This window comes from Takifugu flavidus, chromosome 7 (genome assembly GCF_003711565.1).
Source record: "Takifugu flavidus isolate HTHZ2018 chromosome 7, ASM371156v2, whole genome shotgun sequence".
NCBI lineage: Eukaryota > Metazoa > Chordata > Actinopteri > Tetraodontiformes > Tetraodontidae > Takifugu > Takifugu flavidus.
The window spans coordinates 4358372-4369829 of NC_079526.1; the positions used below are offsets into that span (position 1 = coordinate 4358372).

General features: G+C 45.4%; 3 protein-coding genes across 6 annotated transcripts; 2 read left to right on the forward strand and 1 right to left on the reverse strand.

Annotated features, from left to right (window-relative positions):
* Position 1: 1 nt before the first annotated feature.
* On the reverse strand, positions 2 to 7303 carry ppat (phosphoribosyl pyrophosphate amidotransferase). Of its 2 annotated transcripts, XM_057038811.1 has the most exons (12): positions 7084 to 7303; positions 6758 to 6969; positions 3073 to 3139; positions 2735 to 2941; positions 2051 to 2163; positions 1818 to 1963; positions 1599 to 1671; positions 1365 to 1516; positions 1154 to 1281; positions 854 to 1075; positions 520 to 640; positions 2 to 448 (listed from the first exon to the last, which is right to left on the reverse strand). In XM_057038811.1, the coding sequence occupies exons 2-12, from the start codon at positions 6883 to 6885 to the stop codon at positions 288 to 290; spliced, it is 1518 nt and encodes a 505-aa protein (XP_056894791.1). In that variant the 5' UTR covers positions 6886 to 6969; positions 7084 to 7303; the 3' UTR covers positions 2 to 287. The 2 variants fall into 2 exon arrangements, with proteins under 2 accessions (XP_056894791.1, XP_056894792.1); XM_057038812.1 differs by lacking the exons at positions 6758 to 6969; positions 7084 to 7303 and adding an exon at positions 4850 to 4993.
* LOC130528961 (zinc finger and SCAN domain-containing protein 29-like) lies at positions 3447 to 6712 on the forward strand. Of its 3 annotated transcripts, none has more exons than XM_057038805.1 (6): positions 3447 to 4062; positions 4149 to 4634; positions 4708 to 4767; positions 4842 to 5465; positions 5619 to 5696; positions 5979 to 6712. In XM_057038805.1, exons 1-6 carry the CDS (start codon positions 3570 to 3572, stop codon positions 6143 to 6145), a joined length of 1908 nt encoding a protein of 635 aa, XP_056894785.1. In that variant the 5' UTR covers positions 3447 to 3569; the 3' UTR covers positions 6146 to 6712. The 3 variants fall into 3 exon arrangements, with proteins under 3 accessions (XP_056894785.1, XP_056894786.1, XP_056894787.1); XM_057038806.1 differs by having other exon boundaries at positions 3448 to 4062; positions 4842 to 5438; XM_057038807.1 differs by having other exon boundaries at positions 3844 to 4634.
* A 145-nt stretch (positions 7304 to 7448) lies between the features above and the next one.
* Positions 7449 to 10829, forward strand: paics (phosphoribosylaminoimidazole carboxylase, phosphoribosylaminoimidazole succinocarboxamide synthetase). The gene is made up of 9 exons (XM_057038813.1): positions 7449 to 7608; positions 7694 to 7891; positions 8730 to 8908; positions 8996 to 9175; positions 9257 to 9370; positions 9456 to 9539; positions 9911 to 10091; positions 10175 to 10333; positions 10424 to 10829. Exons 1-9 carry the CDS (start codon positions 7593 to 7595, stop codon positions 10588 to 10590), a joined length of 1278 nt encoding a protein of 425 aa, XP_056894793.1. The 5' UTR covers positions 7449 to 7592; the 3' UTR covers positions 10591 to 10829.
* Positions 10830 to 11458: the final 629 nt, after the last annotated feature.

Below are 11458 nucleotides of genomic sequence, written 5' to 3' on the forward strand. Positions count from 1 at the left end.
CTTCTCATTGCAGTTATGGTTTATTTATCCTTTCACAAACTGATGAAATTCCAGTTAATTGAAAACAAAAAGGCACATGTGATTATATGATCATAAAAGGCGTGTTTAACGAAATAATGCAAATGAATAAAGTATGTGACTTTTTGGTCCCATCCACATGTGCTCTCATAGGTTAGTTTTACTCAAGTTCTATCAGAATCTGACAGTTACCATATTGTTTGCTCTCAAGTGTGCGCAGCGTGAAACAATACGAGCGCAGGCCGTCGGAAGCATTTAAACCGTTTAGGTTACCACTCCAGCTCCACTGGGTATTTCCCTGTCAGACAGGCGGTGCAGTGACCGACTCTCTTCTGGGACACGATCACCTTGTTCTCTTGCTTTGTGGCGATTCCCTCCTGGACAGCCGACACCAGGCCCTCGATAGTCAGATACTTAACACTGTCCGCACCTACACAACAGCGGTGGACGCATGAGTGACGCTGAACACTGGCCTATAGCTCGTACAGTAACGGTGCTTACCGATGTATCCAGCAATGTCCTTGAACTCGGGCCTGTTGGCAATGAGCTCCTCTTTGGTTGGAATGTTGATGCCCATGTAACAGGGAAATCTGATCGGTGGAGAGGCAACCCTGATATGCACCTATCAAAAGAGAAAAGGGTCCCTGAATTTACGCTTACTTTTAAGGACGTCCTCGGCACATTTCCATTTTTTTTGCAAAGACTTCAATTCCCATGTTTGTGAGTTTATTTTAATGTAAAGTCCTCAACACAAACTTTGGCTTTTATTGACCGACTCCTTATCAACCACCGTTTGTTTGCCCACCCCTCTGATCGTCCCAGTTAATCAACCAACCTCAGTTGCACCTGCTTCTTTTAGCAGTTTTATAATGGGGGAGATGGTGTTGCCTCTGACGATGGAGTCGTCAATCAGCACCACGCGTTTCCCGGCAAAGTTGTCGGACAAAGCTCCGAACTTCTTGGCGACTCCCAGCTGCCTCAGGCGAGTATTTGGTTGAATGAATGTGCGTCCGACGTAGCGATTCTTGCACAGAACCTCGATGTAAGGCAGTCCGGACTGAGAAGGACAAGAAGAACTATAATGAAGAGATCCTGGATGCAGTTGGAGTATTAGCTGATCTATTTACAGACGGACCTGCTGAGCGTAGCCCAGCGCTGCAGGAGTTGCAGACTCTGGTACCGTGCTGACCACATCTGCATCTGTTGGGGACTCGATGGCCAACTGTCTCCCACACCGCTGCCGCACTGTGTACACCATCTGCCCTGCAGGAAAGTAGCGTGTGCTACTAAACACACGCTCTTCCTCATGGATATCTACAAGAATGGGCCACTAAAATGAATCAAACCTTCAAAAATAGTGTCTGGCCTGGCGAAGTAGACGTATTCAAATATACAAAAAGCAGGGGCGTCTCCCTCAGGACGAGCGACAACACTCAGAGACTTGACTCCATGCTTAGACAGCTGGACTATCTCTCCTGGTAACACCTCTCTGTAATATCTGAAAGCAGCAATGCACAGAAAAATGGTCACCCTCCAGAACACATCCTTCAATTATAAAACAGACTGAAGTGGGCACTGACTTGGCACCAATGGACTGGAAGCTGCAGGACTCCGACGACACAACCCACCCCTCGGTATCTTGTTCTCCAGACCCTAAGCAAAGGTCCAAAATGTCAGGTTAATCATCCACCAGCTGACATTCTGACCTCTGGCGTAAACCTTCAGAACACTGTAAAATGTTAGAATATCCTCCGGTTGATCAGTAAACAAACATCAGAAGGACGACATGCTGGGGATACCTGAACTGTAGAGTTTAGATACGGGAACGATACGTCCGATGCACAGGGGGCGATTTCCATAAGGATCGCGCACCGCATAGATAACGTCTCTGAACATGACCAGCAGCGAGTATGAAGTGGGCGTCTCGCTCATAAGATTTTTAATTCTACAACAGGAGAAAAAAAAAAAATTTTAAATTAAGTGAAAATTAAATAAAGTAAATATTGATAGAACAGCAAGTTGAAACACTGGCCTTGCAACCCAGTCTGGTGTATCCTGCTCCTCCATGGGTGGAGTCAAGGCCAGCAGTTGGGTGATTAGTTCGCTGTCTGAACCTGTAGAAAGGCCAACACCGTGGCGCATCACCTGCACAGCAGCAAACGATGGTAAAACGTCCATGGGACACACCAGAAAATGATCATCTATGGCCGTATGGTGGCAGTATTTTTTATCTATTATGTAGACTGTCTGGCCATTTACTTTGGTCTAGCAAATAAATCCTAGAGTACTGATTTAATGTGCCATTTGACAAATCTTTCACAACCAATACCAGCCGTAACTGGAATAATTTCCATCACTGAGGCTTTAATGACTGACCTGTGGTCCCTCAGAATAAATATTGGATGGAATTAGGGGGCCTGATCACATCTTTAAGACCTTAATCGCTACTCATGTCAATGTTTCCGAGTACCGGCAGCTTTTGTGCTGAAGCGGGGGTCTCCACTGGTGCTGGAGGTCAAACAACAGCTGCATTAATGCAAACACAGGAAATTTAACATGTTGCACTGCAGCTGAATGACTGGATTAATTCCTTTAAACTACTAGTGTTTTCAGTGTTTGGTGATCAGTACAATATTAGAGTGTTTATTTGGAATATTTGGCTACATTCGTTTGTCCAAACTGGGTCCAATTATGTGACCAACATGTCCGCACTCACCCGTTTTCGCAGCGCCTGAGCATTAATCAGCTCCCCATTGTGCGCGACAGCTATCTTGCCATGCAGTGTATCCACCACAAATGGCTGACAGTTCTGCAGCTCAGAGATGCCTGTAGTGGAATAGCGCGTGTGACAAATGCCAAGGTTGTCATGGCGCAGCTTCTGAAGAGCCTCTGGGGAGAAAGCACTGTTCACTAATCCCATTCCCTACAAGAGTGAAACCAAATAAGAAATAGTGAGATGTAGCCATTATCACTGTAAAATAGTTAAGCAGTATGTGCACAAGGGAATAACGTCTCATTTGAGATATATATTGAAGTACAGTTCGCAAATGTTACCTTGTGGGTTGAGTAGGTGGGTGGATTGGCTCCATTAGATGTGACAACGCCAGCACTTTCCTGACCTCTAACAGAAACATAAAGCACATCACATGAAAACTGTTTATAGAGAAGGATTAAAGCATGACCCATCTGCCAGTCAGAGGCAGTTATGCAGGAGGAAATATGCACGTGAGCTGATTTATGGCTAAAAATCACATTTTGATCACTGAGGAGTGGAAATGAGTGGGAAGCAAATGTTGTACTCTCTCTGCAAGACAAAACATGCAGGAATTCGACCAGTTGTGAGAGCTCAATTTGATCCTCCAGGCAAAATAAACTGATATGACTCACAAAAGGGAAGGGCAAAAAAGACTGTTCCTCAGTCACGGAGCTGCTTTTTCCAGTGAATTCGCCTTGCTGCGGTTTCAGTCTATTTACCAAGCTGCCTCTCAGATTACAGTTAGTCCCGCCCTCTCGGCACAGAGCTTAAGCCAGTGGTGAGGCTGCTTTTCTGCATGGAGGCGTTGCTTTCAGGCTTAACCGCCTGGTTGCCAAGGGAACCAGGCGGCAGAGACACACTAACTGGGCAAAAGCGTTTCCAGGTCAGCTCAAACATGGAGAGAGGAGCAGAGACACAAAGAGGAGGTGATAGAGAGGTGGCAGAGGAAAAAGGTTTGGCTGAAAGGCAGTGGGGGGAAGCCGAGGTGCTGGCTCTTTTGTCAGTGTGGGACGAAGTAGGAGCTCAGCATGTAGCTGAGAGCAGAGCCACGTTTGAGCTGATCTCAGAGCGGCTGAGAAGGCTCAGCATTGTGCGGAGCTGGTGGGAGTGTCAGGACAAGTGCAGGAGCCTGGGACTTCAGCAGAGCAGGAAGCGTGACGCAGCAGCAAGCTACATCTCAGGGTTAAATGGAAGGCCACAGGAGGGCTGGGATGAGGAGGTAGAGGATGTGGATAATCATCGGAGTGTCCAGCCTCGCTCTGTCACTATCCCAGTACAGGAAGGGCAATGTAAGTTTGACCAAATGATTCTTTCATCCACTAATTAACAGATTGATTGTGAAACCGTGGCAACACAAGTGTGCATCCATGTACAGGTATTAGGAGTCGCCTCCATCGTGCTCTTCCTTATTCTGCGAGTGCTTCTGAAGAAGGGGGCCGTCACTGGACAGACGATGAGGTGCGAGCACTTCTGTGCGTTTGGGCTGACCGACGCATTCGCCAGTGCCTGAAATGTACCTTACGAAACAAGTCCATCTTCCAAGAGATGGCCCGCCAGATGCAAAGGAAATTCGGGGTGGTCCGCAACTGGAAGCAATGTCGCACCAAATACAAGAACTTGAAGTACGACTACAAAATTGCCAAAAGTGCCCACGCGGCAGGTGGCGACGGACTGGGAGGCCCGGGGAAGTACATGAAGTTCTTTGATGAGGTAGAAGCCATTCTGCTGGACCAGGGACTGGAAAACGGAACCACAGAGATGCAGAAGAAGTTGTACGATGGAGAAACTGGAGCAGAGACGTTACAGTCGCTAGCACAGGCAGGCGCCTCAGAGAGTGAGATCGTCATTGAAATTGACGACGGTAGGTATTCATTTTGAGGTGTACCTTTGTGCTGGATTTAATATAAGATCATTTTTCACTGTTTTGATTGCAGATGACAACAGTAATGATTATGACATGGATGCAGACATGGAGGCGAAATGGGCAGGATCAGGTATGTTTGGAAAAACAACCTGGTTGACAATGTGTGAGATGGTCCAATTTCTGAATCTATTTTATTCACATCAGATGCCCACCTTATCCTCAAAGACACATCAGACTCTGATCAGTTCCATGTAGTCACAGTGTCTGACACCGGTCGAAACTGGAGCGACCGGGAGGTGCGAGCGCTGATTCGAGTCTGGTCTGACGAACGGGTGTGCAAGCAGCTAGAGAGCTCTACTAGAAAGAGAGACATCTTTGTCCAGATCTCCAACAGGCTGATGCAGCAAGGCATCGAACGGGACTGGAAACAGTGTCACACAAAGTACAAAAACCTCAAGTACCTTTATCGCTCCCTCCAGAGAGGCAGGACTGAGGAAACGGACCCGAGACGCCTTATGAGGTTCTATGACGAAGTGGACGCGATTATGACTCGAACCACTCAAGGCTCACCAAATGACAGAGAAGACAATCAAGCAGATTCAGAGAGACTTCTGATGATGGAGGACGCTGAAGAGAATGATCACATCCATTCCTCAAAGATGAACACTGTTACCACAACAGCAGGACCGACGGAGAGGTCCTCCAGTTCCTGTTCGCTGTCATCTGTGAGTCTCAATGGTGGACAAAACAGTGAAGAACCAAGAGAGCATACAGAGCAGGAGCAACAGCACAGATTAACGGGTGAACACATTATCATTATTCATTCAGGTGCGAAAATCTATTTTTCAAAGTCAACGAAAAAAACTTTAAAAAGTCTTTCAGCGAGGCAGTCTCGGGCCCGTTTGATTGTACAGCTTTATCTAGACGTAAAGACAGTTTAAAAGTATTTGCTCTCTCATATCTGCCTTTGTATATTTGCAGAGTCTTTTGAAACTGGGGCAGAAAAAGGTGATAACTCTGCAGCTAATAGAGGGATAAAGAGGAAAGCTGTTGACCACGGTATGATTTTTTTTCCTTGTTCTGCAATCAATTTGTAAGTCACATGAAGTAACTGAAGCCTTTATTTGGAATCCAAGCCCCATGACTCGCCGTGAAGCCCGATAATGAAATTAAACTAGAGGATAGGTCTTCTCACAAAAGCCTTATCTCAAAGTAAAGGTTTATGATATAACATTTATAGAGGGTCAGCGTGTCAGTGAAGGTCTAAAGAGTTTTGGTTTGCCAGCATGCAAGAATTATACTTTAATACCAACCTGAACTGACTCTTGTTTTCTTTTTCAGAGCCCTTCCCGCAAAGACAAGTTAAAAAACACAGCCTTCTGTCTGACCTTGCCGATAAAGTAAAGGCTCAGTATAAAGAAGAACCGGATCCCATTCCAATAATTAAGATAAACTCTGTTTGCTCAATGGCATCTCCTGATCTATCACCAAAACCTGAGGTAATATAGCCTACATATACCCCCCAACCCTATCCTGTATGAACTCTTTATAATTAGGGCAAGAGAAAAGTAAATGATCAGTTTTGTTGGTTTTTTTAAAAAAAAAAAAATTAAGTCACATGGCATTGCTTGGAGAAGGGTTTTTTCTACGCATTTTCTATAATAAGCATTCAGGCAAATAGGTAACTAAATTTAGCTCACTATTCGACATAACTGTACATCATGGATTTAAAGGATTGACAGATTTTGTTATGCCTGGTACTTTAAGACCTTGTTCTCTTGTTGGAACCAAGTCGCTCCTTGTTTTTAACAATAGACATCACGCTAAATTAGAGTCGATCATTCGATCATCCACGTGACGGAATCGAATTCTTCACTTATTTTGACATTTTCACATCTTGTCAACTCTTTTTTTTAACACTCAGCCCAGTTCCCTCGCTGCGAGTTTAAAACTTGAAACAAAAAAAACAAGAATCCTGTTCGACCTCACTCGGAGGCGTGGAGCTCAACTATTTTAATCCACTAGACAACTTTAAACAGCAAAAGATGCAATAAAATGGCTTCGCGAGTGACGCATTATCGTTGAATGGTGGTTTATTGACGTTTCCACGCTCCTCTTACCTGTGCTGTAGCGCCACAAGTCCCAGAGTTAAAATCTGAGCCACCTCCAGCTGCGTGGGCCACTCTCCCGCCGCGACGCAGCCGAAAACCCCGCATTCCTCCCCGATACCGGACTCCTCGAACTCCATCTTTATCAGCCTCCGGTTCTCCGTTAACCTGACGGACCGTGGCTCTGCAATCAGCACGTGCCTGCGGGTGAACGGAAGCGCGCGCTGACAGCAGCGAACGAACACGTGCCACAGTAAACGGGGGTTTCTTAAAACTTTACAAACTCGGCTAGCATCGTTTAAGATGTAAATTACAATAGGAAAATGAACTGCACTTACATTTTTCTGCCGACTGAGGTCAGTTTAACCCGCTATCGCACGCGGAAGAGTCCGAATCCCCGAATCACACGCGATGTTTTGACGATAAGAACTACAATCAGTGGAAAAAAAGCAATCGATTCGCTCCAGTTGGTGATTGTTTTTTTTTCTCGATAAGAGCTTTTAGAATCGATATTCCTATAAGGGCGAAATATGTGGGAACCGCTGTTTTATAGTGATTAAATGCTTTAAAAAAACCACACACAACAAAAAAACTTCGTGCAAATATTTGACGCAGCAGCCAGTCCCCTTTCACATGATTAAAAAGCTTTGCCATGGTTGGTTGTCCGAATCGGTTGAGCGATTTGATTGGTTGACAGAACGCGTAAGTTACATTCCACTTCCCCTCTCCTCCTCTCTGAACCAGCAGCTTGCAGCCTCGCATTTCGTCTCCCAACTTTGCGAAGTTGACTGACTGTTTGGTCTTCTGTTTTGCCTCCTAGCACTGCAGACTCGTAAGGAACACCAAGATGGCCTCCACACCAGGTAGAGTTTAACAATCACTGAACATCATGCGTTCAATCTACATTATTCTTTTTTTCTTATTGCGTGAATGCCTGCACCATTTTAGAGTTGAAGATCGGCAAGAAACTGAATGAGGGCAAAACAAAGCAGATATTTGAGTTACTGGACCAGCCGGGATTGGTTCTGGTCCAGTCGAAAGACCAGATTACAGCTGGAAATGCTGCAAGGAAAGATCAGATGGAAGGCAAGGCTGCGATTGCAAATAAAACGACGAGCTGTGTCTTCAAACTCCTCCAGGAATCCGGTGAGGACTTATCATAATTAAATTATTCACGATTCTTCAGCACTTGTATCTTATAAATCCCCCTTTGCTGCGTGATGAAGCTTCTGCTGTTACAAGAGCATCACAAGGCAGCGATTTATCAGTATTCATTCATTAAATAAAAAATAAATAAATCAATGCCACTTATACACATCAATCCTGAAACTACACCCATTGATTTCTTGAATAACTCGATGACCTTTACTCTGTCAACATTTTCTGTTGAGAAACTGGTACTCTACTAGTTTTCAGGTATGCCTCCTGTGCAGATTTATTTCTGGTTTATTTATGAAAATTGGTTAATTCAAGTAATTGTGCTGGTGGATTGCCCAAATGCCTTGCAGGAAGAGTTGACTTCACTATTGACTGTTTTTCTGTGTTTATTCATCATTTCAATTCGTTTTGGGTTTTTTTTTCTAACCTCAACTCAAGGCAGCCCATCCAAATGAAATGTAGCACGTTTGGGGCATGTGCTGCAGCCGCTCTGCATTGAGGGTTAAACAAAAGATCAACATTTACTAATGATTCCCCTATTTTCCCCCAAGTCAGTTTGGTAAGTGGATTCCACGTGTCACTCATGAGTGCGACGTGAGTTCCACAAGCTGTCTTGTGACATTTGTACTACATTGATGTTTGTGATTGAGCAGAACGTTACCAATTACATCCCTCCTAGTCCTGGTTTTATGACACTTGAAAGAACTGAGCCACTAAAAAGGTTATGGTGTGTCTTAACTTAATCTGGTAAATTACAAAAAACGTGCTGTTCAGTGTTCTGGGGGTCTTGTGTGGGGGACTGATAGCAATGTCCTGACTCTGACAGGCATCAAAACTGCCTTTGTGAAGCAACACTCCGACACGGCGTTCATCGCGGCCCAGTGCGAGATGATTCCAATTGAGTGGGTCTGTCGGAGGGTCGCCACTGGGTCGTTCCTCAAGCGGAACCCAGGAGTCAAGGAAGGCTACCGCTTCACACCCCTCAAGATGGAGATGTTCTTTAAAGTGAGAATCCACTACTATTAAGATCACTGATTTGGCTCAGGTTCAGAGAAGGTGATCATTTTACGTACTTGGTGCTTTCAAACATAGGACGATGCCAACAACGACCCACAGTGGTCAGAGGAGCAGGTGCTGGAGACCAAGTTTTCCCTGGCTGGACTCACTATTGGCCAGTGCGAGGTAGACATCATGAACCGCAGCACTGTGGCCATCTTTGAGATTCTGGAGAAGGCCTGGGCCACTCAGAACTGCACACTGGTGGATATGAAGGTACAACACCGCCCCCTGCCGGTGAGGCTGGTTGACCACGGTGGCCTCCGCTCCTAATGTGAAATCTTTTACCTATTGTAGATTGAGTTTGGCGTCAATGTGAAGACTCAGGAGGTGGTCCTTGCTGATGTGATTGACAATGACTCATGGAGGTTGTGGCCATCTGGAGATCGAAGCCAGCAGAAAGACAAGCAGGTCTGTTTCTTGCTTCTTTTTTTTCTTCTTAACTTTAACACAATCTAATGCTGACTTCACTTGTCTTGTTTCCTGTTGTCTGTAGGTGTACAGAGACCTGAAAGAAGTGACCCCTGAGGCGATGCAGATGGTGAAAAGGAACTTTGAGTGGGTCTCTGAAAGGGTTGAGGTACAGTACAAGCGTTTTGCAGCATTTTTCTTAAATGTCGTCTGACTTGTAAAACACACATTTGATTAGAAGTAAAGCCATCATGAAAAGTTTCCTCATCGATATCAATACTTAAATAAAATTCTTGAATTCACAAATGCAATTTCTGAAAATCGGTCTTAAAATTACATCTAAAAATAAATGTACATATATTTACATGCACAAATAAGATCCTGTAGTTTGAATGTTGATCTTTGTGTAATCAAAACCACATTTTCTATGCAGCTTTTGGACCATTGGTTTCATAAATTCCTACTTTTTGTTTGAGTGATACAGTAGCTTAACCTTGTGTGGGCTCACTCTTTGACTGAGGAGTAAATGTTGCATTTCAGCTGCTGCTGCACAGTCGGGCCAGCGGCAGGGTTGTCGTATTAATGGGATCCACTTCAGACATGGCTCACTGTGAGAAAATCCGAAAGGCCTGCAGCTCCTTTGGGATTCCCTGCGTCCTGAGAGTCACCTCGGCACACAAAGGCCCAGATGAGACGCTTCGCATCAAAGCTGAATATGAAGGTGTGTAGATGGAAGCAGAGGCGCTCTGTGGTGCCAATGAGGGACGAGCTCATTTAATGTTTTGGTCTGTCATTGCTCTTCAGGTGATGGCATACCCACAGTCTTTGTGGCTGTGGCCGGCAGAAGTAACGGTCTGGGCCCGGTGATGTCTGGAAACACGGCCTATCCCGTCATCAGTTGCCCTCCTCTCACTCCAGACTGGGGCGCGCAGGATGTCTGGTCCTCTCTGCGTATGCCGAGCGGTGAGTGCAGCACTTCCTGTATAGTCACACTTTGACTATACACATTGGTCACGTGTTCACCATCCTGACGGTGCCTCCTCCCCCCGCCAGGCCTCGGCTGTTCCACCATCCTTTCCCCCGAAGCTGCCGCTCAGTTTGCCGCGCAGGTCTTCGGCCTGACCGATCACCAGGTGTGGTGCAAACTGAGGGCGTCCATGCTCAACACCTGGGTGTCCCTGAAGCTGGCTGACAAGAAGCTCCAGGCCTGCAGCCTCTGAAGACTTGCATGATTCCTTGCACACAAAATCATTCCATTAAACAAAAGTCTAAAATTTGGTGCTTTGATTCTGTATTTTGACATATTGCAGGAGAACATAACTGTCTTGGGCTGGTACAAGCTTTGATGTTAATACTTTGGATTAACTGTCATCAGTTAAACAAACTGAGCCACATCAGTTTCACGAGTGCTTCTGACATAAGACTAATGCGGTAAAATAAAAATGGCTAAACAAATCGACGTTTTGGTTGAATATTTCTTGGATCCCGTCACTACTTCGGTGAAATTAGATAGTTTTTGTGTTTATCATGAGAAGTTATCACCTAGCACCAGACTTTTGGGGTGGTGGTAGCTCAGTCTGTTGGGAACTAGGCTGAGAAACAGAAGGTTCTTGGCTCCAGTCCAATGCAGGCAAAACATTGAAGGTGTTCTGATAGTAGGGGGAGGTGCCTGAACATCTTCAACATTGACCAGGTGCCCTTAAGCAAGGTACTGAACCCATAAATGCTCATTTAGGGCCCTGTGATGAACTGGCGACTCATCCAGGGGTAGACCCTGCCTGTGACCCCCAAGATCGATTAAAGTGGTTAAGGAGATGAGACAATGGAAGAGCAAACTCTGACTTAAGACAAGTGCAATTTAAGCTAGCAACAGTGCAGATGGAAACATACGGAAGCAATGACCAGAGTGCACAAAAGGGTGCATCAATTAAGCCGATGAATGGCAGGCTGAAGAATGAGGAGGGTTCTTAAGTGATTCCATAAAAGCATGCACCTTCCAAAGGAGGTGTCTCTTCTGAAGCTGGTCAGGAGGTCAGGCAGAGGGTCCAGATAAGAGATTTATAGAGCGGTGACTCATGGTCAGTAGTA